General features: G+C 32.5%; 3 protein-coding genes across 8 annotated transcripts in view; 2 read left to right on the top strand and 1 right to left on the bottom strand.

Moving 5' to 3' along the window:
• The first annotated feature begins 632 nt into the window (after window positions 1-632).
• Window positions 633-11,116, top strand: LOC149898953 (inositol oxygenase-like). The gene is made up of 7 exons (XM_090114742.1): window positions 633-723; window positions 1,204-1,381; window positions 2,153-2,361; window positions 3,437-3,573; window positions 4,232-4,366; window positions 9,476-9,571; window positions 10,885-11,116. Exons 1-7 carry the CDS (start codon window positions 715-717, stop codon window positions 10,991-10,993), a joined length of 873 nt encoding a protein of 290 aa, XP_089970868.1. The 5' UTR covers window positions 633-714; the 3' UTR covers window positions 10,994-11,116.
• Window positions 11,117-12,197: 1,081 nt separating this feature from the next.
• Window positions 12,198-15,878, top strand: LOC149898954 (inositol oxygenase-like). 2 transcript variants are annotated; one of them, XM_090114744.1, is made up of 7 exons: window positions 12,198-12,278; window positions 13,284-13,458; window positions 13,857-14,065; window positions 14,401-14,537; window positions 14,823-14,957; window positions 15,167-15,262; window positions 15,556-15,878. In XM_090114744.1, the coding sequence occupies exons 1-7, from the start codon at window positions 12,261-12,263 to the stop codon at window positions 15,662-15,664; spliced, it is 879 nt and encodes a 292-aa protein (XP_089970870.1). In that variant the 5' UTR covers window positions 12,198-12,260; the 3' UTR covers window positions 15,665-15,878. The 2 variants fall into 2 exon arrangements, with proteins under 2 accessions (XP_089970870.1, XP_089970869.1); XM_090114743.1 differs by lacking the exon at window positions 12,198-12,278 and adding an exon at window positions 12,332-12,434.
• Window positions 15,879-19,535: 3,657 nt separating this feature from the next.
• Window positions 19,536-25,713, bottom strand: part of LOC149898955 (cytospin-A-like) — a 49,595-nt gene continuing 43,417 nt past the window's right edge. For all 5 annotated transcript variants that reach the window (XM_090114763.1, XM_090114762.1, XM_090114764.1 and 2 more), the window contains 7 exons: window positions 25,254-25,358; window positions 24,840-24,955; window positions 24,063-24,195; window positions 20,947-21,060; window positions 20,443-20,566; window positions 20,085-20,241; window positions 19,536-19,757 (listed from right to left, as the gene is read on the bottom strand). In XM_090114763.1, the coding sequence (XP_089970889.1) occupies window positions 19,668-19,757; window positions 20,085-20,241; window positions 20,443-20,566; window positions 20,947-21,060; window positions 24,063-24,195; window positions 24,840-24,955; window positions 25,254-25,358 (839 nt within the window). In that variant the 3' untranslated portion in view covers window positions 19,536-19,667. The remainder of the gene's footprint in view (window positions 19,758-20,084; window positions 20,242-20,442; window positions 20,567-20,946; window positions 21,061-24,062; window positions 24,196-24,839; window positions 24,956-25,253; window positions 25,359-25,713) is intronic.

The raw sequence follows: 25,713 nt of genomic DNA on the forward strand, positions 1-25,713 counted from the left end.
GGTACTTATTACGAATATTAAATTATACGAATGATTTAATTTTTAAAAATTAAGTGGAGCAACTTTCCCTTAGTACATTTGTATTATTTACATATAGGATGACAGGATGCATTTGTTTGCACTACTAGACCAAGCCCTTAAAGCATAAGTATATTGACAAGGTTGAAAAATTAAATAAAATTAGTTTTGTTCCAGTTCAACTGTAGAGCTCATAATGTAGAGCTTCGATTTTTTTATTGATTTGATGCTAGTGCGAAATAGCTGTACCTATTAGGGACCTATACAAATTAATTCTTAACTACCCATCTCGAAAGCTCAAAAAAGGACCTACGGTTGCAATGCAAATAAACTAAAGTAGTAGTACCATGTGTAAAAATGTATGTTCATTTAGCATTTTTTACACAAATTTTAATTTAGCAGCATTTCCCCTTGAAAACAAATACGGTTAAGTACATGTGTTCTTTCGGAAAGTGACTTGTTTTGTTTACCATCTTACCAGATTATAGTTTGACGGGTGGCGGCTTACACGGGGTATCACAACAAAGCCACACAAAGCGGTATTAAGATAATCTAACAAGTAAATTAATGTTTATCTATAGATATAGCCACTTGAAATTGTTCTGCACGTCTATATAAATGTAATGGGATGTCACCTTTCATTTATTGTGGCCGCTAAGTTCACTGAGATCCGTCGGGAATAATCAACTGTTGAGAATGACCGATGTGAGTCCATTTGTTTGCTGTTTTGCGATTGTCTAGTGGATTTTGTTTTAGTATCCTGTAGTTATATATATTTTTTTTTATTTAGGTTTATATCATTCAAATGCTATATAAATATTAATTATTTTAAAGAATAGCCGATCACGAGGCGGGATTCGACCCCGCGTCCTTCGCTCTGCCATTTCTTTTTCAAAGTAAAAAATATATTTTTTATAGCTTTATAGCTCTTCATCCATAAGTCTTAAAAATAAACAACTAAAAGAAATATTTAAAAAGTATTTTTTTTTATTCAATTCACAATTGAATTTTTATATTATTTAGAGCTTAAAAACTTATGCTTAATTGTAGTTTTACCTACTTCACTTGTTGGACATATTTTCTTATTTTCATTTGCCACATGCACAACACATACTAACAGGATCTAATCTCATTTTTATTTCCATGAGCATCACTAACTAAACCAACCATCCCTTACACCTACAGAAAGGGCCAGTAGCCATGATAGACCCCTCCCAGCTGCTCCGTCCGGAGCCGGTGTTCACGGACAAGCCGATCAATGCTTACCGGGACTACTCCATCGATGAGTCCGATCCGATCAAGGAACGTGTACGCAGGACGTACTATGAAATGCACACTAAGATGACTGTGGATTTGGTGAAAGGTGAGTGATTTTGCTGCCTATAACTCTATTACTGGGATCATACTGGGATAATAGTACCGCAATTCTTCAGTTATGCTGATTGACATTATTTAACGTTTTAGTTAAATCGAGAGGAGTGGTGATGAACGCTAGACGTAAAGGGGTGTTTTAATTTAACCCTAGTACGGATTTTTTGACCACATTATAAAGAATAAATAGATTTTTTTCTTATGTCTATATTACTGCACTGTAATATAACCATCATATAGTAGGTACTATATACCAAAAATGTATACTTTGTAATTAAAAAATGTATTGCCAAATGACGATATGAAAGTAATTTACTGCAATAATCGAATTCTAATAATACGAAGGTCGCGAACTAATTCATAAAGAATTAATTAGACAAAAGACATAGACCGTACCTAAAGAAGTTTATTTCCTTTTATTTTATGGTAAAAAATAGGTACATATAATAGACTTATCATTGAAATATACAAGGTTAAAATGGTATTATGCGATCCGAGAACCATTCAAAATCGGATGCCAATTAATAAAACATTAGTGCTTTTTTAATAAAGATTCCAACAAAAACGTATCCGCATGTTTGTTCATAGTTTCGTTTGAAAGGTATAAATAAATCAATTGATAATAGGTACAAGCACAGTATACGTACATAAATTGGAAAACCTAAATTTGCATCTGTATCGAATTTTGTGCTCTATAAAATTCGCAACCATTTTCAATCCGCTGAACGAACCCACAAGATGATAACTCTTCCAACTATTACAGAGAAACGCGAAAAGTGGATGAAGTTCAACCACTTCAAGGCGACAGTGAAGGAGGCTCTCATCAGACTGAACGAGCTGGTCGACGAGTCGGACCCGGACCTGGACCTGCCCAACATCGTGCACGCGTTCCAGACCGCGGAGAGGATCCGTGAGGACCATCCGGAGGAGGACTGGTTCCAGCTCACTGGCCTTATTCATGACTTGGGCAAGGTACATTCAACCGTAAACTAAAATTAAAAGACTAGAACTTCCTTATTAAATTTTTAGAAGTAGATGCACTTTTCCGATTACCTACTAAAAATGTATTTAGGTACTACAACCTTCCTTTTTGAAACTCTATCAATTAAAAGTTGCTAAAAATACTTTGCGTAGGTAGAAAGTAGTTATATAGAGACGGTGAAAATACTTTTGCAATTACCGAAATATTTTGAAGAAACTTAAAAGTAAATATACGATGGCTTTTCAATAGAATTGAATTGAAATTGATCTGAACAATCTTAGCGAAGTAAAAGAGACTTGATCGTTAGTGTTTCCTCATACCTCACCCAATAAATAAAAACAATTTGAAACAAATAACACTTTTTATATTGTTATACTAAACGAAACAATCGCGGCCAACCAAATTACCTAATTAAAATGAAATTTAATTTAATTGCGCAAAGCGCGAAATATTCCATGTAATTATGGCGTAGTGGGATGGACCACGATAAGGCCTTATGAAATTGCCATGTTTATAATAAAATTTATCACGTGGCCAAGGGGTCAAGTTTTACACTTGTTTTTGCATGGCTTTTGTTGATTTTATGTCGTTTTTAGTACCCTTATTAATTATTATCTATATCAATCTATAACAGTGTATTGTGTATGTTATTGTTATATTCGTTGGAATAAATTACTCTATTTAATTGATTAATTATTCATAATTTTTAAAGGATGCATTATAATGTACCGAACGCAGCATGCAATGCAATTTAGTAGTAGCACCAGGGTGCCTAAATACACCCTACTAGCTGTGTCGCGTAGTTTCACCCACGGATGAACCCGCGTTATATATACATAAGCTACGTCTCTCAGTTTCATCAAAATCAGTTTAGTCGTTTTCGTGTGAAATAGTAACAAAAATACATTCATACATCGATACTCACAAACTTTCGCATTTATAATTTGAGTAGGATAATCTCAAAGTAAACTCAAACATCCTATAGATTTTTCAGTAGAAATCTTTATAGATTCTACTCTACTTCACAAATCACATGTAAACCTACGTATGTAATTTTGCACATAGATCATGGCATTGTACGGCGAGCCCCAATGGTGCGTGGTGGGAGACACCTTCGCTGTCGGCTGCAAATGGGCTGAGTCCATTGTGTATGGCTTGGACAGCTTCAAAGACAACCCTGATACTTACAACCCTAAGTACAAGTATGTACAAGAATTCAATGGTGATACGATAATTCAACATGCATAATATAAACCTTATGAAAATTGGATCAGTTCTGACTCAACGCAGATTTAACACAACCTATAGTTTTTTGTTTGACCCACCATTAACAATAATCAAACTTATATAATTAAGGGGAACCATATTATGTGCCTTTGCGTGTGTGTTTATAATGTTTTGACACAAAAACTAATTTTACTGAGTTTTATTTTATGTATTTCGTTTTTGAGCTACCGCTCCGCTCCAATGCGATGTTCACAAGAATTGTAATTGCAATTGTAATTCATTACTTGATTTTCAACATTATTATCCATTTATACTTATGCAGATAATTATACATTATTTACATTAATTTCGACTAACCTTATTCCAAGCTTAAAAAATGTGTTCGTGTACTACACACGTAAGAAGTGAAACTTCTTTATGACCTTATTTTTCAAAAAATAATTTACCTATTAAGTATATGCAACTTTACAGAAATACGTCAATCACGCGTGGTAGGGATAAAAACAAGATTGCGCGTAACGGAAAAATGTCATGCGTAACGAAAAAATGTTACACAAAATTTTTTTCCAACCCCGATAAAGAAGTTTCACTTCAAAAAGCTCTATTTACTTTAATTTAATGCTATACCTACAGCACCCTTTACGGCATGTACAAGCCGAACTGCGGTATCGACAACGTGTTGATCTCTTGGAGCCACGACGAATACCTCTACCAGTTCCTGAAGCATAACAAATCGACTCTGCCTGAAAAGGGTCTGCTTATGATCAGGTATTGTCATGTGATACTCTTTGGAATCTTCGTTAATATATTTTTAGGGAAAAGCTAAAACGAAGACATTAATCACTACATAATATAAAACAAAGTCGCTTTCTCTGTCCCTATATCCCTGTCCCTTTGTATGCTTAAATCTTTTGCAACGGATTTTCATGCGTTTTTTTTAATGGATAGGGTGATTCAAGAGGAAGGGTATATAATTTATTAGGTTTTAGACAAAGCGGGCGAAGCCGCGGGCGGTAAGCTAGTAAGGTATATAGTAATATAAACAATATAATAAAATTTGTACATTGTTAAATTAAATCCAAAGCTTTGTTAACGTACAACCATTACGTGTATTTTTGCAGTAGGGGAGACCGAGGGGAGTTGAAACAATTTTCACGTTTTGTTTAATATAACTCAAACTATAATCAGAAATTTTGAGGTACTAGTACCAATCGATAGGTTATTCTATACACTTGCGAATGGTTAGCAAAAAGAAACTGTAAGCCTTAAAAAATGTGGTTAAAAATCGATTTAACCGTAAGAAGTCAACTTGTTTCAACTCTCCTCATACCGAGGTAAGATGAAACAGAGGTCGAGGAGAGTTGAAACATTACGATTTTAGGCAGTAATGGGAGCTGCAAAATAAAAATGATGATTTGATTTAAAGATTTTAATTAAAATCAATCTTTTCAAGTAATCAACAACCTTTTTAGTAATATTTTAATGACATATCAGTCAAGTAGGTCTAATACAAATAATAAACTCGTTAATTACTAAAAATTAACATGACACCTTATGCGTAACATCAATTTTAATCCCTCAGTCCCGGAATCACAGACATAATAGAAAATCTATTGTGTCGCGGCCCGATCGGGCCGCTCGGTGGTCAATGGGATAATCAGTCGAATCAACAAAATGTTTTATTGCATTCTTATATATAACATCTTTGACATAAAATAGTTATTAACTATCAGTAATTTTTTTAAGTATTACAATCAGTGCTATAAATTATTTAAGTAAAAATACGAAAAAAATGTCAAAGATCAATTGGAAACACATTAATCTGACAAGTAGTTTGAATATGGCTCCATACAGCAAATGCAGCAGGATTAATCCTCTTCTCCTTCATCAACTTCTTCGTTTCCTCTCTTTTTTTGAGAACCTTAACCTTTTTAGTTTTACTGCCTGGTTTTGATCTTTTTCTTGCTTTAGTTTCTTCAGTAGGGATGTTGAAACAAATAAACACATTAAATCAACAATAAAATGCATTAATCCTTGTACTTTTTATTTCTTAGCTATAATCAGATGTTAAATTTAAACCGAGGAGAGTTGAAACAGTCTGTTTCAAAACACCTCAGTGAGAAAAAACCTCCCAATTTTTATTCAAATCACGATCAAGCAGTAAATACACAGAAATCAAATTTACCAAGTATATTTCATGAATCTATAGATATTGAGATTTCAAAACGTATATAACTCAACCCAAAATACAAAACCACTAATAAAGTACGAGCATCGTAAAAATTCGTGAAATACTTATAGACCGGGATCCCTCGCCCTTTTTCGTAAGTGATTACTAACAAGCTAAATTTTCGTCAGTAGCTTCATTTTGACGAGACGCCCAACATTAGCTAGTACAAAAATTTCGTAAGTGGTAGCTAACAGGGGTAATGAGAACATAATTTGTTGATTTAGTGGTTATCAAAAATTCATTACTAACTGGTTTTTTTATTTATAATTCTTATAATAATAATCTAAATTAGCCGAAAAAATATTTGTCCTACAAAATGCTAGGTTTGATCAACGAGGTCCCATTTTTGCAACATGTACTATTTACGAGGTCATGAAAAATTATTACTAACCAGCTGATTTTTTTTTGTTGGTTAGTTAATAATTATATAATTTAACGCCCACATTGTCCTACACATTACGTGGAACGTTTTTCTAGTCCTAGACTCCTAAGTTGTCCATACCACAGGACCATTTTTTTTATTAGTAACTGTAGGACAAAAGTATCACGTGATACATTAGTGTGTTTTTTATCCGAATAAAACAATGTCCTACAAAAAAACTGGTATGCATCCGTAGTCCTACAATAATCGTAATTTTCCTTTTTCCTATGTGCAACATGAGGTAAAGTGAAAATATATTTATTGAAATAAATCAACTTTATTATGTAACATACATGAAAAAGTAGATATTTTTATATAAAAAAGTAATTAATTTTCATCTGACTCATCAGAAAAACATTCATCCTCACTACTGGCATCACTCTCCTCATCTTCATCAGTATCTTCTTCATTCTGATCTTCCGTGGTATCTAAATCTGTAATAATATGAAAAAATTAATTAATGTCGCCGAAAAATTAAAAACCAAATTTCAATAATATTAATAGGGTATATATGTATATATGTATATTAATTATTTCTTTATTGCATCCGTTGAGATAAATAGTAAGGTCCTTGTTGCACTTGAACGATAAATGCAAATTTTGTCTATAAAATACTCTTAAACATTTTTATTTGTTTAAGAGCATTTTATGGACAAACTGAACGATAAACCCTTCTTAAATGTATATATATATATATTTATATATTATACTTCAAAATTTTTAGTAAAATATGTAAAGCACAATGTACTTTGTAAAATTATTGTTTACAAAAAAAAAATAGCTATAATTTTATCATGCTTTTTATATAATTATGTGAAAACTTCTACTTAATAAATTATTTATCATATAGGCCTCCGGGGAGGGGCCGTGGGTTATGTCGGATTCCTACCGACCAAAACCCCACTGTGTTCCGTCAAGACGCATATTGGTAGAATTCCTCCGTGACCCCCGCACTACGGCCTGCTGGAACAGTATACCTACTATTTTCTGTAGATTGACACTTTTAAAAATTCGTTATATCATTTGAATGGGATATCCAATTCTTTTCATTTAAAAAGTATTTTGCTGGTATTGAAACAGTCTATAATAAAACATCATTTAATGGAATAAGGATTAATATATGTGTATGGATAACATGGTTTGATTACTGTCGGCACTTCTATTTACTTTGAAAACGTAAAAAAGTTGTTGTAGTAACATAATTACTGAAGATGGACATATGGTATCGCGGACTTTCTTGTAGAAAGACTTGGACTTTCTTCTTTGTTGTTGGATTGATCCATTCTATAATACCGTAGAACATTTTTTTGTTCTATCTTCAATAGATTCCGCAGCGCACGCGATGACAGAAGTTTTATTGAGGATTTTTTTACACCTTGGGTTACATTATTGCATTTTTGGTAAGGATCTCTAATTTTTTTGAAAATGCAATATAGCCTATGTTGCTCAGTAAAGATGCAGCTTTCTAATGGTGAAAGAATTTTTGAAATCGGTCCAGTAGTTTTTGCGTGAAAACCATACATACATACATACATACATACATACATACTTACAAACTTTTCCTCTTTATAATATTAGTATAGATATACAAATTCCTGAGCAACGGCTGCGTGCTTTACCTTATTTTGAAAATAAAATTAAAAAATATTCAATCGACTTACCGTTGATAACACAAATATTGAGATTTCACTCTGAATTCCTTATAACAAGAGGAATGATACCCGATTATGTCGTCATTCCAATTTTCCGGTAATACGACATTACTATATTTATGTTTATGATGCTTTCGAGCAGACAAAAAAGTTCGACAAGAAAGCAAAATTTCTTGAGAAAATTTCTTGATCTCTTCGCGTTTCTCTCTAAAGCGAGGGTTATCACACAATACACTGCATAAAAAACACTCCATTTTTGCTGAGCAATTAAAAAAAAATGTAAGTTATTTCAGAGATGTTTCAGAGCGTCCAACACGTGGTCAACAGAAAAAAACAGCACGGTTATAGTCGGCTTCAGCATGGAGTAACTAAACACAGTACGCAGCATCGCGCGCATGCGTACTAATATAACTAAACTCCAATAGAAAAATGTACAGAATGAATAGATTTTTATTGTTATGAATTTCAAATTCCATTGGAGGATCAGCAAAATATACCATGCAATTTGTAGGACAATGTGGGCGTTAAATTATATAATTATTAACTAACCAACAAAAAAAAAAATCAGCTGGTTAGTAATAATTTTTCATGACCTCGTAAATAGTACATGTTGCAAAAATGGGACCTCGTTGATCAAACCTAGCATTTTGTAGGACAAATATTTTTTCGGCTACTTTAGATTATTATTATAAGAATTATAAATTAAAAAACCAGTTAGTAATAAATTTTTGATAACCACTAAATCAACAAATTATGTCCTCATTACCCCTGTTAGCTACCACAATCGAGCATTTTCGTAAAGGAAATTCTTGGGCGTCTCATTGAAACGAAGCTACTCACGAAGTTTCAACTTGATACTAATTATTTTTACATCTAGTATTTGTACTACAACCTAAGAGTGTCGGACTAGAAAAACGTTCCACGTAATGTGTAGGACAATGTGGGCGTTAAATTATATAATTATTAACTAACCAACAAAAAAAAATCAGCTGGTTAGTAATAATTTTTCATGACCTCGTAAATAGTACATGTTGCAAAAATGGGACCTCGTTGATCAAACCTAGCATTTTGTAGGACAAATATTTTTTCGGCTAATTTAGATTATTATTATAAGAATTATAAATAAAAAAACCAGTTAGTAATGAATTTTTGATAACCACTAAATCAACAAATTATGTTCTCATTACCCCTGTTAGCTACCACTTACGAAATTTTTGTACTAGCTAATGTTGGGCGTCTCGTCAAAATGAAGCTACTGACGAAAATTTAGCTTGTTAGTAATCACTTACGAAAAAGGGCGAGGGATCCCGGTCTATTACTTTTAGCGATTTTCGGCACATGTCATTCAGAACTACACAACTGCACAACTGACGTCATCGGCGTAAACTGACGCGATAGCGGGTTGTGGGAGGTGGTTAAAAACTATTTTTCCAGATCGCTAACGGTTTTAGGTTCCGAGAAATCGGGACTGTTTCAACTCACCTTTGTTTCAAAACCCCTCGGTCTCCCCTACCTACTGAAAGGTTCAAGTTTTAAGATCCCTTTTAATTGTTTTTACATTATGTATTTTACAGGTACCATTCCTTCTACCCGTGGCACAGTGGTGGTGAGTACCAGCATCTCAACAGCGAAAAGGACAAGGAAACCATGAAGTGGTGCAAGGAGTTTAAGTAAGTTTCTGTCCCTAATTAAAATAACTAAAAATGCAGTATGTAGTAATCTTTAGTAGTTACCATCTTTCGATTTGGATAAGTTATTATTTCTGGGGAAATTTAATAATGTTTCAAATCAATTTACTAATTCTTTTTTAATTGTCTTTATATTTTGTCAGATGCGTATACTTGTTTTAAATGAGCAACAAACACGAGATACAAATTTGCTTCCTATTTAAATTCTCATAAATCAGTTCCAATGATACCATCCAGTCGTCTGTCTATTTATAACCCAAGTAATTGATGCGTAAGGTTGGCGAACCAATATATTCCGCTAAACATACTTACTACATATTTTGTTGTAAACATTGAACATTGTAACATTCTGTTTTTCGTGAATTGATAGATTTATACAGTAAATTGATATACATTTATTTGATAGTGTCGCGTTCAACGGTTCAAGTTTAAAACAATGGGACAATTTCACTAAAAGCTCATTTAGTATCTAAAAGCTCAAAAGCTCGATCTTCATCGTCTTCATTCGAGATTATTATGGGTTTATTTTCAAACATATTTCACAATCAATACTTATATTATAATAAGCTCCTTACATTAAAACTGCTAAATTGCGAATCTACAAATTAGGGGAAACAAAAATGAATGTTTGTAGCCCTAGTACCAATTGAGAGGAACACGTGTGGCCCTGAAGTCAATCAACATTTAACTCTAATGTATGTCACCTTTTTATATCGCGAGACTACATCACGTGATGTCGCCAATTATTGGAGGAGACCTTATCATCATAGATTTAATCTGAGAGAGCTTTAGCTACAATTGTAGCTAAAGGTTTTGATAGAAATTCTCCAGAATAAAGTTACTTTGAAAATAAGCGTCAAGAACGAATATCACTTGAAATTCTTCTTTTTCTTCTCTTTAACAAGTACATTTATAGAATTAATAGAATTATTTTAATATACAGTTACATATTTTGTAAAATTAAATTGTACTTAATACTGAAATGATTTAAAAGAGCAACTATGGAGTTTCTTGCCGGTTCTTCTCCATAGATACTTACTGCTTTCCGAATTGGTGGTAAATGTAAAAAATATGTATTGACGTTTCAAAAGTGCTTCTCAAAGAAGTCTAATTGAATAAATAAATGTTTGAGTTTGAATTATATCATAACGATTTCTTTAAACCCTGATGCAAATCTGTCCATACGCTTATGATTAATAGGTATCTACCAATTAATGGAAGAACCCTGAAAACATAACTCTCCTCATTCAGACTGCTTTTTGGATTCCTTTTCTTATTTAATCCTTTTATTTCAGCAAATACGATCTGTACACCAAGTGCGAGACGATTCCCGACATCGAAGCTCTCTGGCCCTACTATGAGAAGCTAATCGACAAATACATTCCCGGAGTATGCGAATGGTGAAAACTTGACCTTATAAACGTTAACGCACAATTAGAGAATAAAAAAAAATGTATAAATATCGAATATAGAAATATCCTCTATTTATTTTTATATAATAAAACGTATGTGTATTTAATAATTTGTTTATTATATATAGAATTAATTCTATGGTGATTTGTAAATAAATAATGAAATTACAATTCGCAATTATAAACTGTTTTTTGATTGCTCGACTTCTCTGTCCACATGTTATATGGAGAAAGCCTACCTTAAAAAGTGCCTATACTTTTAACACAATATAAAAGTGTTTGACACATATAGACTAGACTGATATTTTATGTAGATCACGGATTTGTAGATTTAATAAAATTATATGCACAATATTTTGTTTCATTTCATACTTTATTAATAAGATGTCAATTGACCTAATTCAGAGATTCCCAATCTTTTTCAGTTTGATGTTAAAGTAACAATTATCATTTAACATAAGTTTTATATTAATTGACGAAAAAACGATTTGTAGTCTAATTTTAGTTTAGGTACCGTGGAATAAAGACTTAGTAGTAATGTCAGCACACATACTCATTTTATTATTAAATAATATTATGTTATTGCTGTAATCTGTTATCTATAATAATAAAATGAACATAAACAAAACTGTATCGAAAGGTTTTGCGTCTGTATAGTTTATCTAAATATTGGCAAAGACCTTGGACTCTATTTAATATGTTTATAGAATTGGAGAGTAAAAGTATAGATGCACGAAATGGTAACAAACTTACACGAATAACTTAGATCGTTGAAATAGGTATAGTAGAATAAACAATAATCGTATTTAATAGTAGTCCCCAAGTGTTTAAACATTTTATACTCAAACGATGTACAATGTATAAACAGGGACAACTTGTAAGAAGTACTTATGAGCAGATTAAGAGAACTATTCTTGAAAAAAAAAACAGGTAATAATTGCTAATGAGATAAGCCTTTTCAATGTTCGTTCCAGGTATGATATAAATATGTAAATGTGTAGGTAAGTGCATAGATCAATGCTCAACTTAAAACAATACGTGAGTAAAAAAACAATACATAGGTACCCCTAATGTTATCTATAGTAGATAAGCCATCGATAAGGCTGACTTTGAAAAATTTGCCATAACTCCTCTTCTCGGAGAATGATAACATTAGAGCCTGACCCCTTTTGATAATAATTTTAACGGCTTATAAAACAAGATGCTCTGCGGAAAGGCTCCAGTCTAACTTTTCTCTCCAAGGGATAAAATTATCGATAATGAGGGATAGAACCAAAGTGAGTAAACTTAATTTTATAATATTGGTTTATTTTTGAAAACAATTGTGCAAAAGTGAATATTTTAATGACTTGATAATAATTGTGAGTGCCAAAATGGATCATCCAGCGTCTGATTTTTTTATGGATTTAGAAGTCGTCAAATTGCCGTATTACGTATGTAAAAATGGTGTTTTTTGTATTTTTAATTTTTATAATATAACAGTGACAATTTATCTTTTTTGTGTATTGTTTTGCATCAATTTGTATTAAATTATTTTTTTTTCTTGTTTTCATGAAAGTTTATTGTTATTCAGTGTCTACTTATATATCTAGAATAAAAATGTAGGTAAGTAGTTGTTTAAAAAACTCTTCATTAAAAATATTTGCTTCAATTATAATAACTAATTTAGAGTCGACTCTCATTAAATTACGAATAACTTTAAGATTATTGACTTAGTTCGAAATATAAATTATTTTCTAGAAAACTTGTAATAACTGACTTGTAGAAGGGTTCAGATTGTTACAAGATCTAATAAAACTAACGATAGGCGACTGTTATATATAAAAGTGTAGTCTACGTTATGAAATAGAATATACTTTAGTGATAATAAGTATATTTATTACTAGCCCCACGGATTCACCTACAGAAACTTTCAACTCTAAGGATTATTTTTTTGCAAAAAATTTTGGCCCTGGTTCTTCAACCACGTTAAGTCAAAATTAAATCCAAATCAATGGTCCGTTTTAACCGTGAAAGCACACACATACAGACTTGCATTACACAGAAATTTATAAGAATATAATATTATTCAGTCACCCTTTCGCCTTCAGCGTTTAGCTACTATTATGTATTCTGTGCTTTCGCGCGCTTTTAATCTGAAGAACATTTTAGCAAATAATCTAAGAAAACAGTTTCTTTTGCTCTCGGGTGAAACCGCGGGGTACAGCTAGTTTCTAATAAAACGCATATTATAATACAACAGTTTATTTCCACACACTTAAAACACAGCTCAAACTCCACAGGAACCCGTCAGCATGGTGGACCCGTCGCTCCTCCTCCGCCCGGAGGCAGTGTACGACGACAAGCCGGTGGCTGCCTTCCGCGACTATACCATAGATGACAATGATCCCATCAGGGAGCGTGTGCGCAGGACGTATTATACCATGCACACTAATATGACGTATGATTTTGTTCAATGTAAGTTTACCTGAGCATATTTTGTAGTTTCAGAAAAGGCAAAAAATGTCCGTTAAGTTGGGAAAATGTTGCTTTTCAAGTTATGTAATCACTCTTACAAGTGATAGGCCTTTATTTTAAGACGTTTTCCAATAATTATGACCTCAAATCTATAGATATAATATTTTATATAAGGCAGGGAAGTTCTCACACATTCAACGCAAAGTTTTCGAAGTCACGTTACATTTACAGAAAATATAGGATAATGTCATTGCTATTTAAATTGTAACTAAAATCCGACCAAAAGGCAATCCGTTAACCCGCAAAATGATCAGATTCATGATCAGAATGAGAGACAGTTCATCTAAATACTTATGAAAAAAAATCAAAATAAAATATCAAATCGAATTGTCCACCAGCTAAAATGGCCAAATGGCTGAACTTCAACCACTTCAAAGCCACCATGAAAGAGGCGCTATACAAGATGAACGAGCTGGTCGACGAGTCGGACCCGGACCTGGACCTGCCCAACATCGTGCACGCGTTCCAGACCGCGGAGAGGATCCGGCAGGACCATCCTGATGAGGACTGGTTCCATCTAATTGGACTTATACATGATGTTGGAAAGGTATGTTGCTTTTTTGGCGCCGTTCGTGTAGATTTTATTTTGTTGTAGTCTGTAGACTTGAAGATCTTGGAGTTAACTTTGATTGTCATTAGTAAAAATGGCATTTTCCTCATTTTGTTAATTTAGAGAGCTTATAGTATTAACTATTAGAACTTAAAACATAGTAGTATAATAGGTACATATAACACATACTTTTACATCCCTATACTTTATACCCAAACGAATACTTTACGAGCTTTTTTTAATTCAGGAAGGCTGAATATCGTTTATCATTATAAAGAGAAAAATTCCGAAATAATGAGCGAAATAATTATATAACATGCTTAATTGTTTAGGTAATGGCGTTCTATGATGAGCCTCAATGGTGCGTAGTGGGAGACACGTTCCCTGTTGGTTGCAAGTGGGGCAAGCACATCGTGTATGGAGATGACAGCTTTAAGGGCAACCCTGATACTTACAATCCTAAATATAAGTAAGTAGGACTTGAAATACAAACATCGAGACAACAAGTCTATGTTAGAAAGTTCTGAAAACTTTTCTTATTATAAACTAGGAACCTACCTAGTAAAAAATTGTCATTGGTAATTTTTTCTGGTAATTTATTCTGTTTACTTCTTGACCAATACCTAATTGTACATTTTAATGTCGTAAATATTTAAAATAACATTTGTCACAAAGGTCAACAAAATTCGCGTTCTAATAAAACTTATACTTACTTATTATATAAAAACATTAACAAATAATATTCCCCTTTCAGTACGGAAAACGGGATCTACCAGCCAAAATGCGGTATCGAGAACCTCACAATGTCTTGGGGTCACGATGAGTACCTCTACAGGGTACTGGTTCACAATAAATCAAAGTTCCCCAAAGAAGGTCTATGGATGATCAGGTATATGAATATAATTCTGTATTTAATTTAAAGGTACATGGACGATATTTATCAAAAATATTTGTCTGGACATCCCTCTCGTTTAGTTACATTATTCATTATTTTAACCATCATCTTTAGAAGAGCAACGATGAACGATCGGTCCGATTTTTAATATAAAAAGAAAAACTCAGAAACCATTGAAAAATATATTTATTGAATAATTACAGGTATCACTCATTCTATCCTTGGCACGCTGGTGGTGACTACCAACACCTCGCTAAAGAAGACGACGAAAAAATCAAGAAGGCTGTGACATTGTTCAAGTGAGTTTTATACCACTATTCTATAGACAATACGTTCAATTCAGCGTTACTGTGTTTGTACCATTTTTACAATGCCACTAATCATACTTAATTTTCGTAAGAAAGTTCTAAGAATTAACTCATAACTTAGCTAAATTTTGAGATACGAGTGACTGATCTCTCTAAATGACCAAATCCATAAAAAATGTGAAATTGAACAAGTTTTGTTCAAGTATTTGCTTGATTAACAATAACCTTTAAAGTCAGCTATTTGCTGCTAATTGATAATGTCTAAAAAAGTCTCTCTTTTTCAGTCAATACGACTTATACACAAAGTGCACTGTGGTTCCCGACATCGAAGCCCTGTGGCCCTACTATGAAGGTCTTATTGAAAAATACATCCCCGGTGTGCTCGAATGGTGAATAAACTAAAGAGAGAAAAAGATCTAGTGTGTAAAATGTAATTTGTACATTTTTTGATCAAGCTCTATGATCGTGTAGCCGCCTCTTAAGTTGATCTTATTATGGCAATTAATTAGGTAACATGTAATTTGTATATAATTCGTTAATTTATAAGAATACTTGGATGTGACTTTGTAAATATTAATTTAGGCAAATAAATGTTTATATTTTTTCATATTGTATTTTTTTTCTGAGGAGCACCTTTGTGACCTACACTATCGATAATTGGATTGAACTTTTGCTTCAAATACATAATATACGATATGATACCATATAAATACATATAATAATAAACAACTCATTATTTCAAACAATTAATAACATCTATGATTGTGACCAGAATGAAATACCTAAAAAAATAATATAAACAGGAAATGATTGTTTTTTTTTATTGTCCAGGTTTGTTTTTACAACTTATTTCATATTAACTAATTGAAGAAATTTTAATTTGTACAAATTATATACATACAGGCTATATTTTAGCAATATATAGACATAAACAATATTTTTGCTATCCTGGGTCAACTCGAGTAAAACCGGATCGAGCAGCTAGTATTCAATATTTATGTAACACCAAATAAAATTGAGTATAGTGATGATAACCTCCAGCCTTATCATGTTCTGACATAATTGGTATAATTATTTTATCACAAAATGATTTGCTGATTCTAACCATTCTAACCCTCAATACTCACGTCATTAACTTGTAGATTGCAGAGGTCTGCGGTCAATGCCATAATAGTTTAGGAAAATAAAAAAATTATATGACTTTTCATAAAAAATTTTTGAATACCTAACACAATAGACACTAAAAGTCATTTTTTCTCTAAAATTACATTTGGATTAAACCCGGCGCAAATTTTGTCAATAATATCGTCCGGACTTTAAAACGTCACTCTAGGATGTTATTTGTTGCTGACTACATACACAATGTAATTATCTAATGATAAATAAATAAATAAATAAAAATCTTTAATGAATAGAAGTAGGTAAGTATAGTGTGTAAGTGTAATCAGTAGAGCATTGAGAAAGGCACTTAATATATTGATTGAAGTTCAACATTACTATAGTGGTCGACGCAAACGGGCCACCGGTCACAGCCACTGGTGGCCAGCGACAGCAACTTAATGTAACACATTAAATAAAAAGTGGCTTAGGTCGGTGGCTCGTTTGCGCCGACTCTTAAACTCAGATTTGATCTTTTGAGGAATGGCATATCAATAAAACAACCAAATTCGATAAATCAGGAACTTTATTTAAGCTATATTTACAGAAATATAATTATCAGAAAATATATACTCTATAGCTTCAACAACCAGATACAATGCAAAATAATTATAATCGTTTTCATAACAATGGTGTCGCAATTGTGTCCATAGTATACACGAAAAAGAAACTAGAATGTTCTAGATACATTTGACATTCCAAATTCAAATTTTAAATTCCTTTTTATCTATGGTCACAAAATTGTCTACCACAGTACATAAAATTCGCAAATCACTAATTCCATACGAAGGCAACTTTTTTTATTCTCTATTTCAAAACGCGTACAGCTGCAACTATGCGTCTCGCTCTAACACTCGCGAAGTCCAGAATTTATTTAGATATAACTATAAAAAACTGACTGGTTCTTGGAGTATATCAGTTTAATAGGGGTATTTGATGTTATTTTTAAAGTGAAACTTTTATTACACCGTCTCAAACTTTTTGGTCTGTGTAGCGCATGTCGCGTGTATCGCGGCTGCCGAGTAGGTATACCTACTCGGCAGCCGACCGTCACGCGACATGCGCTACACAAAGCAGTGTTCGGAACCGTTCGAACAGTTTCACTTTTACCGTGGTTTCATAAAACCACACAACATTTTTTTTCTATTTTAAATCATTGGTTTGTATCATAGTTCTGACATAATATAGAAGGAAGACAAACGCCTACATGATTTGAGGTGATAATTCATATTATGTGTGCTGTAAGGTAATTTACAGTGACGATATTTATCGTTGACATGAAAATAGGGAGTATCGAAAAACAACTGTTTAACTTTTTTTGTTCTACCCTCATATTTATGAAATATCATAAGATATTTGAATTATGTTTTAGAATAAGATTGTTAATCATTGAATATAAACTGTTAGTGCCATTAATTATAACGACTTTAAATAGAATTAACAATGTGAGATTCATGCCACTACGAAGTTGTGGAATTTGAACCATATTACATTAAGCTAAGGTTCATTTTACATCAAAAGCCTTGGTACGTGAATATTTATTTAATATATAAATTAGTATACATACGAATTACCAATACCCTCACATAAATAGACACCGATGTACATCATTCAAGAATATATTTGTATACGTTACACGTCTCACTTATGACGTCATCAAAATGGCGGACGATCAGTTATATTTTAAATACAATTGTTTGAAAAGAAAAAGATACCTATCACTTTATTTTTATCAATAAAGTTATAACCTTTTTTGTACAATAAAAAAAAAACATTTTTACTTGCGATTCTCTGAATAAGGATTATCCATCACACCCGCCATTTTGGAATAACATCATCTAGAAGCACTAAATGCAAAAAGCATTAGACCATAAACATATTTAGTCTATATTGACATCACAATGATATCTGGGGTTGTCAACATTTTTGATCAAATATAAAACTAGTAAAGTTATTCAAATTATATATTGAAAATTCATTTTAAATATTGAATTAATTTTTTATTCTTCAAAAACCTATTTAAAGAAAATGGGTGATGTAGACAAAACATTAATATTTAATACTTATTTAATTAAATACATTTAAAGAATTCTGTTTAAAAGTGAACTCAAAATAATATTTTTAATGCTTGCTTACCATTACAAAATATTTCAAAAAATGTCAAAAAGGTTGACAACCCCAGAATCTCTCAACCCTACGAATTACGATGTTAGTAAACCTATCAATCAGTCTTTATCATGGAAAGACGGGATTCAATTCCTTAACACGTACACAACACCAAAAGGCCAGTCAAAGGCATACAATTTTACTTTTTAACCCTATTGAATATTTATTCAAACTACCCTCATTTAGGGATTAACATATTTTTTTCACAGATTAGAAATCAATTTTATATAATCTGCCTCAATGCATATTTTCATTGGCGAAAAAAGCCTATTTTAAAATTTAAACGGCTTAAATATTGTAGCACCGAATATCTTCAGAAAAAAATCTATAGATCGATTAACTAAAGCGATATATTTCTTCAAACTTGATAAATGCATTAAATGGAATGTTAAACCACAAATCTTTAACTCTATTTTTTATAATAACAGTTACATTTTCTCTATCTCTGTCACGCCCATAAACATATTCGTGTTGAAGCGAGATAGCAATACTTAGCTTCGTTTACACAATATACACTTCATATTGTGGCGTTTAATATCAACATTAAAGCGTTAGTTAATCGTTCTACAATACAATAAATGGAATTATTTCTATCAGAATATCACTGTCAGCCATTTCACAATTCCTTTTCACAGACAAATTAAGAACAACCTAAATAATAATTGACGGCAGTAAAGCCATTAGCGATATTAAAACAGTACTTCAATATTCTGGAAGAAAACTAGCATCATCTACCATACAAGCACATACATACATTTCGAGACGTACAAACACAAAAACACACGTATTTTAACATAAACTACAAATCTGGTCCGCTTAAACATATTTTGGACCTTGGAAATGCATAAAGAAGCTAATAAATAACAACCAAATTAGCTTGATGAGTAAAAACGCGTAGATAGGTTACCAACAAAACATTCGATCTTTTAAAACAGCACACACGATTAGACGTCAAAAAGAGATGACATGATTCAACTATCGTGGGCGTAAAAGAGACAACTGTCAATCTGGCTAATTAGTCACATTTCAACTGTCTACACCTTTTTACTTATTACTGGTTTAATTAAGACTGTTAAGTCTCGAAGTGCTTGTATATGCTGGTGACGTAGGCCATCACTTGCTGCCAGTCTGGGCGCTCTTGTTGTATCATGTCTTGAATGTTCTGGAACAAAATAAAAATTTTTTACAACGCCATCTAGTTACGGATCAAAGTAAATTATATTTTTTGCGTGAATTATCTATGCCATTTTAGTAATTGAAAAAATACTGTGAACATTATCAACGCAGTAAATTTGTTTCAAACTGATTATCGTAGATTATGAAATAAACATTACATGAACAATATTTCGTACAACCTTTCGTACAACTTAGGAAAATAATCTATTTAATTCTAATTACTTTTTAAAAGGTAAAGAAATTCTCTAAACTCAAAAAACTATAAAATTATGGTCAAAAGTACCAGGCTACCATAAACAATCAAAAGGCTTACCAACGTAGTGGGTATCCCCACTGACTCAGCGGCTGCGAAAGCCACTGAGAAGTTTGTCCGCTTATCGTTTGGAGTTAGTGATGGGTACGGGATTCGAGTCTCGCCGAGGTACGAGTGTAGTAATGCGCATAGTGCTAGACCGTCGTTCCAGGACGAACTGGAGAAAAATGGTTGATATGTTGCAATAAACAAAATAATATGACTTATATTTTAACAAGAGCATAAAATAAACGTCCACCAACTAATGATAAAATAATGATACAAAAAATGTAATTATTTGAAATATTTCTATAATTTTCAGGGGATTCTTTATTCAACTTAACCAGAATTTTCCTCAGTAATTACACGGAGTTTTTACCTGAAGTTGGTGATATCAATGTTGTTATAGCCCATCGTTTTCTGTTGACACCATTTGAGCAGCGCGTTGCGTTTCGATCCACCGTTTTTGATTTGTAGCGCGTTGAGAGGATCTTTCCTTTCACCTGACAGATTATTTGCTCAAATTTAAATATTTATTATTGACTGATATTTTTTTATCTCCGTAGACGGTTTCCTAAATTTTATTGAATTAAAAAAAACTACGTAAGCTCTGAATGCCGATAATATTTGAAAACATTAAAAAGGAAAAGCAGAAAAATATATTATGATGGGTATACATTTTTTTTGCTTTTTTAATAAACTTCACTTTTACGAGTAGTGGCATCATATTTGCTAAATACGTAAGAGAAAATTTGTGTGTACTACATCTAAATTACAAGCATATGTACCCATGTACCAAGGACACGACAAAAAAGGACATTAGTTCAATCTACCATATCGATACCTATTTAAATTTTAAACCCTCTATTAAAAAAATACTCACAAATATCCCCATAGCTGTTCCGCCTCACAAACGACTCGATCGCCTTCTGCTGCAGCGACGCGAGCGCGCGCTGCTCGTCCGGCATGTTCGCGATGCTCATCCCGCCGCCCGACTCTGCCCCCGTTAGACACGTCAGCAAGCGAACCGAGCGTGTGACAGTTCTTTTTTTTTAATTAGACCACAAGAACGTGTGGACGCAGCTTTGTGTGGATTTGACAGCGACACGATCGTGCGGGTGCCGCTTTATACGGTTGACAGAGACAGTGAAGTTTTTTTTTGTGAAGTGTCAATGAGTTTGTAATAAGAATGGAATGTGAGTTTTTGTTCTGAATAGCGAGATGTGGATGCAGTTTTATCCAGAGACAGAATTTTATTTTTGTTTTGTTAATGAGTTTGAAATAAGAATGGATTGTGAGTTTTTTTTTTAATAACCAACACGATCGTATGGCTGCAGCTTTATCCATGGACAAGATATTATTTAAGAAAATAATAGAAATTTGAAAAAAAACTGTCACATTTCGGTTACGGAAATACAAGAATGAATTGAACTAGTTAAAATGAAGACTGTGATTATTTTTATTCCAACACCAATTTATTAACATTATATATTTTGAAAATCATGCACATAGTGAAAAGCTGACAGGGGATAGTTAGATACAATGAGAGAAGAGGTGAAAATATATTTATAGGCAATGTTAGCGAAGATATTTTTAATGTACTTACAAACCAATTTTAAATTAATTATTTTCTAATCAACTAAAAATGAACCAAATACACAACAACAAAGATATATGATTAAATAAAAACTCAAATTAATTAATTTATTTTTATTTCTGGAATCTTGTATTGTAACGATTTTAAATATCAATATTATCGCGACCTAAAACTGCATTTCGTGTATTATTAACAAAAATTCAAACAGAGCCAAACCAAAAGTATAGTATTTAGATAGTATATGGCCTTTGTTATGAAAAATATATACGTTATAAATATAAAATGCAAGTATATATAGGCACAGACAATACAAAAGTTAGGATAGTTAATAGTTAAGACGCAGTCTAAGAGCCGTGGTCATGCCGGCATGCTGTAAAAGAAAATATAAAGCAAATACTTTCATGCGGTCAATTTGTATTGAAAATTAGTTTACAATATCCTTATTGGTAGTGTTAGTAGTTTTGTTAGTATCGTCAAGATAATGAATAGTATTAGCTTTTAATATCACAGCTCTATACAAGTGCCAGAATAGTATTTTTAATTTTATTGACATTGTTTATAGACTATAAACACTATAAATTATAGTACTGGCCTTTTGAGTGTTTTTTTATTATTTTTTTTTATTGCGGATATATATAACTTTTTTTGACATAGGGGCATTTCACGCGAAGCGGACACAGATTTCAGGGTCAGGTTTCAGATTTCGGTTATATTTTAGTATGTTACACCTGTATATATCCTCGGTATTTATACGAAATATTTTTGCATTTAGAAGCTTAGTTTTCAAAATACAGGTCTTTGAAAATGTCAGTAAGCGCGAGGTATGGGGGACTTTGAATGTAATTATTAGTTCAAGAAAAGTAATTTTTAAATAAATTGATGACTGAATAGTATACCCCATTAAATAAACTTTTTATTCTCATATTTCGAATTTCGAATTTATATTTAAATTCCTTAGAAAAATAACAAAATATTTTTCTTTGTAATTTTTTACAAACTTTGCGTATTTTTAAATTTTTTTAAGATCATTAAATAAATGGCTTATATTATGCTTAAAGTTCATGCAAAGTTCTAGAGTGGTCATCGCAGTACTTTAGAATCTACATGTATTATAATGGCGAAGCGCGGCAATATCCCCATACTAGCGCCTAGCGCAACGCACTTCAATATTCATACAAACGGGGACAAAAAATAAATTCGAGAAATTTGAATTAAATAAGGTGTCAACCGATAGGTCTTTAAAAATTGATTGCAGGTTTATAAATACGTTTTATGCTAAAATAAATAATTGACGAGATATACGTATTCAAAGTCGTAAAAATGTCATATTACTTTACTGAATAATTTTTTTTTAAGAAAACAAAAGTAATATTTTCCTGCTTGTTATTTACCACTATAAAACCTTATTAAAACCTGAAACGGTGTTATTAACTAACTATAATGAAATAAATACTGCAGTACGGTGCGCTAACCAACTAGGCGCTAGTATGGGGATATTGACGCGCTTCGCCATTACAATACATGTAGCTTCTAAACTTCTGCGATGACCACTCTAGAACTTTGCATGAAGTTTAAGCATAATATAAGCCATTTATTTAATGATCTTTAAAAAATTTAGAAATACGCAAAGTTTGTAAAAAATAACAAAGAAAAATATTTTTTTATTTTTCTAAGGAATTTAAATATAAATTCGAAATTCGAAATATGAGGATAAAAAGTTTATTTAATGGGGTATATTATTCACTCATCAATTTATTTAAAAATTACTTTTCTTGAACTGATAATTAAATTCAAAGTCCCCCATACCTCGCGCTTACTGACATCTTCAAAGACCTGTATTTTGAAAACTAAGCTTCTAAACGCAAAAACATTTTGTATAAATACCGAGGATATATACAGGTGTAACATACTAAAATATAACCGAAATCTGAAACCTGACCCTGAAATCTGTGTCCGCTTCGCGTGAAATGCCCCCATAGACAATAGAGGATAGACCGAATGCTTTTATTACAAGACACAAAAAAGTATATAAAAGTACTAATATTAAAAGTATCTCACACCGACTTTTGACACACATATTTAAAGAATTGCGACCTGATTAGGAAGGTGCTTTTAAATTCTTGTTAATAAATTGTTTTTTTTTCATCATTCAATTTGAAAAAACATTGATATTTGCTCACTCAACCCCATATTAAACTTAAGTGTAGAGACCACTACCCGCACTTGGCTCGGTTGTACCATTCTTCATTGTGGTTGTTGTTTGTACCTGGTCTTCTAACTCAAACTCAAGCCCCAACTCAAACTCACCCGCATTGCTACCTTGCTTACTTGGCTCGGTTATAGCGTTCTTCATTTTAGCGGTTGTTGTTTGTGCCTGGTGTCTAACTCAAACTCAAACTCACCCGCACTACTAGGCGATGTGCGTGCTCTGGCGGCGGGCGGCTTGTTGAACGCGGGCGCTGTGAGACCGTTACCCGTATTTGTTTCGGTTGTACCGTTCTTCATTGTAGCGGTGGTTGTTGTTTGGTTTTGTACCTGGAATTATTGATCAAATTATTAAAAAAAGAGCGTGTGTGCTGAGCGCACGTGCCAAAAGTGAAACTTCTTTGGCAAGATACGAAAATCGTCGCCTTGATATTTTACTCTCAACGCTCCTACAGCGCAAAAAGGATCACTTCAAAAAAAAAAAGACGTGTGGCACTCGGGGACTGCCGCGGTAAAGCTATTTATTGTATGCTATGCCTTCAAGCCACACCTCCGTGTCCGTCGGAGTGGGGAGCGTGAGGTTTTTTCGTTACGGAATTTCTGGATTCGGTCCCCGCGCTCAAGGCCCGCGATAGAAGCTATGCAATAGCTTAAAATTATTGTATTTTTTTTTCAGAAATATGTGAAATAATTCAGAAAAATTGTTATAGCAGTGTTTTTAAATACCATCCATCCATCGAGAATATAATTTGAATTCAAAAAGAAAAAAAAAAAAAACATTTTTTTTTTTCTTTAATAATTATACTATACCGCGACTGTCGCATCACAACTCATACGACGGATTGAACCACACAATCCATCTATTTTGTAATTTGTGCATTAAACGCAAACTTTGTACTTTCCTCTATCTTTTAAAAAAATATATTCACAAAATCATCATTAATGACAATAAATACATTTTAAAAACACGTTACCTGCGGCCACTCAGTGACAGGCGTGGTAGCGGGCGACTGCTTGGCCGCCTTCGCCGCGTTCTCTATACTCTCTATGAGAGATTTGACGGACAGACGGGAGTCTTGCCGACTTACGCCTGGAAAATGATTATATTTGTATGAAAATCTTACTAAAACCGTTATGTTATTACTGTTTAACACGGAAAAAAATGCATCTTGTGACAAATGGCACTGAAGGTAAGGAAATGGTATGAAATGGTAGAAATAAATTGAGGAATGTATGTATGGTAAGATATTAAAAAGGGCATAGACAATTGACGCCTATAATTAATAGAATTCCAACGACGTAAGAATCATAAGTAAGCAAGTAATATACTGTTTTGATTTCCGTCACCAAATTATCGTAAAAAATACATTTGGAGATCATCAGCTAACCTTTAGTTCGACGATGCGACGCCGCAGTCGCCATAATGTCTTGTAAAGACGCGCTAGATAACAACGGTGGGGGTGTTGGCGTTTCTTCCGCACGAGGAGGTAAAGCTGGAAGTATTAAATATAACCTATATCATACCTCAACCATCAACCTATATAATGGTATAAAAGGTAATATACCATTTTATTTGCTTTTTTGTCAAGATTGTCTGAAGAATTATGTGTCTATTGGAAGGTACTATCAAAACTTCGACTAATGAGTATTTGAATTAGGTAACAAATGGATAAAATATAAGTATGTATTATAAATGTAATTTATTTTTTCAAAGAGTAGTTCGACTTGATCTTTAAATTTTTTAGATATATTTATTATTTAAGCCTCTTATCAACAAACATTTTTAACGTAAATAACTAATCAAATAGTCCTTAAATTACAAAATATTAACCTTCTTCCTATATCATT

This window comes from Colias eurytheme, chromosome 21, assembly GCF_061535395.1.
Source record: "Colias eurytheme isolate Ceu_HAF_F1 chromosome 21, ilColEury1 Martin Lab GWU primary, whole genome shotgun sequence".
NCBI lineage: Eukaryota > Metazoa > Arthropoda > Insecta > Lepidoptera > Pieridae > Colias > Colias eurytheme.

Coding starts and splice junctions, on each gene's coding strand:
- LOC149898953 (XM_090114742.1), top strand. Junction 2,362..3,436: donor TTATTCATGACTTGGGCAAG/GTACATTCAACC, acceptor TTTTGCACATAG/ATCATGGCATTGTACGGCGA. Junction 9,572..10,884: donor AAGTGGTGCAAGGAGTTTAA/GTAAGTTTCTGT, acceptor CTTTTATTTCAG/CAAATACGATCTGTACACCA.
- LOC149898954 (XM_090114743.1), top strand. CDS start 12,375: ATGGATCATCCAGCGTCTGATTTTTTTATGGATTTAGAAGTCGTCAAA. Junction 13,459..13,856: donor GACGTATGATTTTGTTCAAT/GTAAGTTTACCT, acceptor ATTGTCCACCAG/CTAAAATGGCCAAATGGCTG. Junction 14,538..14,822: donor ACTTACAATCCTAAATATAA/GTAAGTAGGACT, acceptor TTCCCCTTTCAG/TACGGAAAACGGGATCTACC.